At 40.8% G+C, this 6,000-nt stretch overlaps 1 protein-coding gene across 1 annotated transcript; it reads left to right on the top strand.

Annotated features, from left to right (window-relative positions):
* Positions 1 to 709: 709 nt before the first annotated feature.
* FRG1 (FSHD region gene 1) lies at positions 710 to 5,448 on the top strand. Its single transcript, XM_069824970.1, has 6 exons — positions 710 to 843; positions 1,035 to 1,117; positions 3,314 to 3,439; positions 4,390 to 4,556; positions 4,745 to 4,947; positions 5,030 to 5,448. The coding sequence occupies exons 1-6, from the start codon at positions 785 to 787 to the stop codon at positions 5,175 to 5,177; spliced, it is 786 nt and encodes a 261-aa protein (XP_069681071.1). The 5' UTR covers positions 710 to 784; the 3' UTR covers positions 5,178 to 5,448.
* The last annotated feature ends 552 nt before the right edge of the window (positions 5,449 to 6,000 follow it).

Raw genomic sequence — 6,000 nt, 5'->3', positions numbered from 1 at the left:
TACACCTTATGAGGCAACTAGGCCAGGAGATAATGGGGTAGGGTGGTCAGTTTCTTTCCTCCTCCATCTCTCTAACATATTAAGTTATAAACGTGTATTATAATTAAAATTGATTTCTTGTAAGCTTAATATTACAAAACGCTCGCTAATATTTCATATGCTAGTAAGGAGAAAGTGCAATAATTTCTTTCACTTCATCCCACGAAATTGTAGGTCTCCGCCACTGAACACAACATTTGATGTTGATGGATATTTGTTAGCTTGTGAAAGCGGCTTTCACGTGTGAGTCTCACCCTTTTATCAGCAATGAACTTGGAAGCATCTTCTTACATCAGCATAAAAATATGAAAGCGTCGTCTTGAGAGAAACCTTATTCTGTCATCTCCATATTTTTTATGGTCATCTCTCCTCAAATCTGCGTATCTTCTCTTTAAAATGCTCCTTCAATACTCCAAAGGTCGTTGCCTAGTGACGTCATGGTCGTTGTTATGTGCTACTATGCTTGTATGCGGTGGCTTCTATTCTCTAGTCCCATCACCCCAAATATATATATTCGGAAAGTTGGCGTGCATTGGAAAGCGAATGGGCGAAGTTTCCGTCCGTAAGATCCCCAGAGGACCAATAAAAGCAGAACTCTAAATGTAATTTCCTAGTAGTACAGAATACTACCACACAAATTCACACACCGAAGCAGCACTAGACTATATAAACGATATTAATCGATTTTCTCGATAGTGACAAGGACATGCGTATCGATTTGTGTTTGTAAACAAGGCATGATAATATGGCTGAATATGAAAGGGTTAAGAAAGGCAAATTGGTACTGAAGGGAGAAAAGAAAAGGTACATGTAATATTTTCACTATCATGCATTACATAATTTGAAAGTAATGTGTAAATAGTCTATTACTCTTCACTCAAGGTATTTTTTTGTACCTGTAAGTACTAACTTGACCTATACTGAAACATAGCCTATAAATCCTGTCATTCACTTGTAAGATTCTAAACGTTTCTAATATATTACTTATCTTTCAGCTCACACAAGAAACGAAAACACAAGAAGCAAGATCGAGATCATGAAGATACTCCAGTCAAAGACGAAGACGCTCTCAAACACGGTACTAGCCTATAAAAAGAATAGTAGGGCTCCATAAGTACAGTAGCCTATATTGGACTCAAGTAAAAAACATTGAATGCAGATTTGTTTTATACATATTTTGGTATACAGAAATGTCGGCTTGGGCAAATGAGTCTGATAGATAACGATAAATTTAGATGTAATTAAAATGTATTTAATACCTGATCATAGGCCCTTATTTTACCGATGGTGCAACAAGGATGACCAAAGATTCGTCCGAATAAAAGTGTGACCTTCCCTATTGTGAAACCGCAACCGCCAAGTCTATTCCCCCTGCAAGAAATGAAGAATATTCTGTATTATTCCTGATTATGTTTATATTATAAACTGTTTAAAATCGTAAGGAAATTTAAAATCCTGAAGAGATAAAGGCAGCAGAGGTCACAGGATATGCTTATTTTGTGTACTCTCCAAAAGGTATATGAAGCACGTGCGACAACCTGGCAAGAGGAAGTATTGCCACGACAATGTAAACAATGCTCTGTAACTCTTCCTGTGCTTCCACTTCTGCACCGTACATCGCACGTCTTTTGTTGCAGACTATGACAACACTGCTGGTAGTAGATCGATGCAATTAACACTATTGTAAGAAATCAGAAAACAAAAGAAAATAAACGAACCAACCATTATATGAGATATTTAACTGCACAGCCTACAACGTATCTATAACTGTTCACCTGAATATGATGCAACAACATTTTTATTTGTAATGGCATAAAAAGCTGTTTGCGATAATCAGCAGAGCAACTCAAAAAACGTTTCTTCAGGAAACTACAGTTCATAATATCTCTATACACCTCAAAGGATATCAAGATGGTCAATGATGTCGAGCCTTGTGAATAATGTGCCTAATCGTTACTACTAAGATTTATTTCAAGTCATCCGTCCTCAAGTGTGGTTGACCACTGGGATCCGGAAGTAACAAAATATAAAAGATAAAGGGAAATGAAACGAGCAAAATACTGATTCGATTTGTACATTAAAACAAAAATTTACGTGTTAACATATAGATGATAGTGTAAAATTTAAAGAGAGGCCTTCAGAATTTCCATTACAATCTTCTGAACCTCATAAAAGGGAATTTTAAAGGAATTATGCATATTACATGTAAATTTTGGTAAACAATCCCTCGCTCCAAATAGTAAAAGCCTGTAACATCCCAGTTGTAAAGCGAAATGCCATATTTTTCACTGAGGTATGGAAGACAAGGTACATATTTAGCTCGCTTGTCATCATTTATCTGCAGTGCTTGATTTGTGTCTCGTTCAAAGCAAATCGTAGGGTCTAAGACCATCGCTTTCTGTGTTCTTCTATTGATGGCAATTATATCGACTCTTCTATGAGAAATCTTCAGACACACAATGAATCTCCTCATGTACTTCCCATCCTCTGTTTCTTAGCAGGTTGGCATTCGTCATTCACTTTCCTCAAATAGGCTACAATGTTCTTTAAAATATCCGACAAGAAAAAGTCGAACGGTGTGATGTCAGGGGAATGGAGCCATGGTGACCAATCCATCGGGCAGGAACTCCTTGAGAAATTTAAGCACATGATGCCCCAGTGTGTGGTGCAGTCACATTTCTTACGCCAAGTCAAGCACTGGAACTAGATAGCACATATTTTAACAGTTATACACTTAAATGCGAATTTTCATCAACAGAAAAATATTGTCAATGTTTACAGTATAATATGTAACATTGACCTGCATCTTCTTGTTTTACTTTTAGGATTATAAATTATTAGGCCCTTAGGTGTGCAACCCACTGAACCAAAGTTTTATTTTATAATTCCGACTCACATGAAATCAGTCCGATTAGAATATCTTTTGAATAATAGTTGAAGGAATTAATTACAAACAGTAATAGTACCATTGCCAACATGACAAAGAAATTATTGTGAAATACATGAAACGTTAACAAAAGTATGTGTCACCCTCGTGATACTTTTTCGTTACCCCACTAAACATGTGCGCCTAATCTCTGGTGCGTAGCAACCTCCTCACTGTTACATGTTGATGTACATGCGAATGCGGGTATTCTCACATATACATTACAGCACCTGTGCACATACAGGACCAATTACCATGAAAGTCTGTTACCAAGTTCGTGTGTTCCATAGAAATTATCACGTAATGGAACGGGCAGTTCAAGTTCTGTATTCTCATCCTCTGTCGCAGGGGGCTGGTGGAAGGTGAAGCAGATCGAAGACATGACGGGTTCCATCGCCATCGAGTTTGGCAGCCAGATGTACGTCAAGGCGCTGGACAACGGCTTGTTCACTCTGGGCGCACCGCACAGCGAAGGTGAGTCTTCGGTCCAGTAATGATGAGTGTAAATACTGTGGCTCCTTCGGTTAAAGTCACTTCAGATGTTTATGTACGGAATCAGTCATTCAAAGAGAGAAGTCCGATATTCGTTCCAATGAACTGGGGTAGACTGTCCCCTGAGCAATCGGCACATCATTGGATGCACCGCGGGAAGATTGTCTGGACTTCTTTCCTTCTTTCACAAGTTGCTGATACAGGATTTACTCCAGCAAGGAACATATTGAAATGATGGGGAATTAAGGAAGAAAACACTTCTAAATTAATTACCATTGAGTATGAAGCTGCTACTGATTCTTTTACTATTGACAGAGACATTGTCATCACTTCAGATACTTTTACACGTAGACTTCATACCCTGACAGTGTACTGAGAACTAGTTGCTTACACTTTAAGACTATTTGAAAGAAAAACAAGTCCAATTAAAAAAAAAAATTGAGTACTGGATGCTTTTAATCACAAAAAACAAACATGTCAAAAAAAATCGTAAGGTATATTCTATTAGATGTCAGATTTTACAACACAATTATTCAGTGACCATTCTGATAACACAAGATGAATCAGGTTCTCAAAGCTAGCATATACACTTTACATTGCCAGGTAGATTGTTTAATTTAAAATAATATTGTTGTTTAGTCAACTGTCCGAAGACAGGCTTGAACCTCATAACTGACACCAATAAGACATCACTCATGAGGCAACTAAGCCAGGAGTTAATGGGTTATGGTAAGATAATACTAGGGCATTTGAAAAGTAATGGCAACATAGTTATTGTTTCGACTAAATTTATTTAGGTTACTTTGACATACTTCAAATATAGTCTCCTACAATAATACGTTGCCAATGTTTTCTCAGAATACAAGAATAGGACTTCTGTTCTTTCATACATGCAAAGTCAGTGTTCATTAAACCACTAAACTTGTCTGCAGGAGACGGTCCATCCCCTGAGGAGGTGCTGACGGCCTTCAAGGTGAACGACACCAAAGTGGCCCTCAAGTCCGGCTATGGCAAGTACTTGCGGGTGGACAAGGACGGGGCTGTCACGGGGCGTTCAGATGCCGTGGGGCCCATGGAGCAATGGGAGCCTGTCTTCCAGGTATGTGCTTCTTTGCGATGTAAGCAAATCTCTGGCATCGATGTAATAACTTGTTTGCACTGCTTGTCTTCTGTGTGCAGCATTTTTACTGGACTAAATTCAGTGTAATATAAAAGCATCTTAAGAATGTCCAAATGAAACAAGTGGATTAACTCCACTCAACAAAGTTTCTTTATCCTCTTGTGCAGGATGGCAAGATGGCTCTGCTGGGCTGCAACAGCTGCTTCATGTCGGTTGCCCCAGACGACGACTCGGTGGTGGCCATGAGCAGGAAGGTGGGCCCCGACGAGGTGGTGCAGGTACGCTCGCATGCTGTGCGCGAGGTGCAGCCGGGCTCGGAGCTGCCGCAGGAGGAGCAGGGCAGCCTGGCGCAAGTGGAAGTCAACTACGTGTAAGTAGATGTAGTCATAAGCGGGAATCGAACCCACGTGCATGGCCGTTGCTGTAATTATACCATTCGTTAACTGTTGCAGGCGCAAGTTCCAGAAGTTCCAGGACAAGAAGCTGAAGATCTGTAAGAGTGACCGCAGCGAGCTGGAGAAGGCCCGAGAGCAGGGCAACCTGCACGAGGCGCTGCTGGACCGACGCAGCAAGATGAAGGCCGACCGCTACTGCAAGTGACGCATTGCTTTGTGTGACGTTCACTTTGTGCAGATTTCCAAAGAGATGAACTCTGGACAATTCAGTGAATTTGTGGAGCAAAACTAACAACTGAGGCAGAAGAAACACAATTAGAACTTTACAAAGTGAAAGCCATGGCTGTATTGAATTACCATTGTACATTACAGCTAGTTGGCAGAGATTGCAAGGTGTACACGTTGAAATAAAAAATATTCTGATGTAACAGCATATGCAACATTGAGATGAAATATAAAATGAGAAACAAAACCAACACTTCGAACCACCTCCAGCTAGATGAGGCATGAAACAGGATCATGACAAAGACTGTTGTGATGTGACGTCAGCAGTCTGTACCTAATTCCCGCTGTGACTAGATGTGACGTCAGTAGCCTGTACCTAATTCCCGCTCTGACTAGGTGTGACGTCAGCAGCCTGTACCTAATTCCCGCTCTGAGTAGGTGTGACGTCAGCAGTCTGTACCTAATTCCCACTCTGACTAGGTGTGACGTCAGCAGCCTGTACCTAATTCCCGCTCTGACTAGATGTGACGTCAGCAGCCTGTACCTAATTCTCGCTCTGACTAGGTGCGAAGTCAGCAGCCTGTACCTAATTCCCGCTCTATGTGTGATGTCAGCAGCCTGTACCTAATTCCCGCTCTGACTAGGTGTGACGTCAGCCGTCTGTACCTAATTCCCGCTCTGACTATGTGTGATGTCAGCAGTCTGTACCTAATTCCCGCTTTGACTATGTGTGATGTCAGCAGTCTGTACCTCATACCCGCTCTGACTAGGTGTGACGTCAGCAGTCTGTACCTAATTCCCAC

This window comes from Periplaneta americana, chromosome 4 (assembly GCF_040183065.1).
Source record: "Periplaneta americana isolate PAMFEO1 chromosome 4, P.americana_PAMFEO1_priV1, whole genome shotgun sequence".
NCBI lineage: Eukaryota > Metazoa > Arthropoda > Insecta > Blattodea > Blattidae > Periplaneta > Periplaneta americana.
Note: the sequence above shows the minus strand (reverse complement) of the source record. Positions and strands in the feature narration are given on the sequence as shown.

What these genes read in the sequence shown, in the direction of transcription:
- FRG1 (XM_069824970.1), top strand. Translation starts at nt 785, where the DNA reads ATGGCTGAATATGAAAGGGTTAAGAAAGGCAAATTGGTACTGAAGGGA. An exon ending in CTGAAGGGAGAAAAGAAAAG is followed by an intron (nt 844 to 1,034) that starts GTACATGTAATA and finishes CTTATCTTTCAG; the next exon opens with CTCACACAAGAAACGAAAAC. An exon ending in CAAGTGGAAGTCAACTACGT is followed by an intron (nt 4,948 to 5,029) that starts GTAAGTAGATGT and finishes TAACTGTTGCAG; the next exon opens with GCGCAAGTTCCAGAAGTTCC.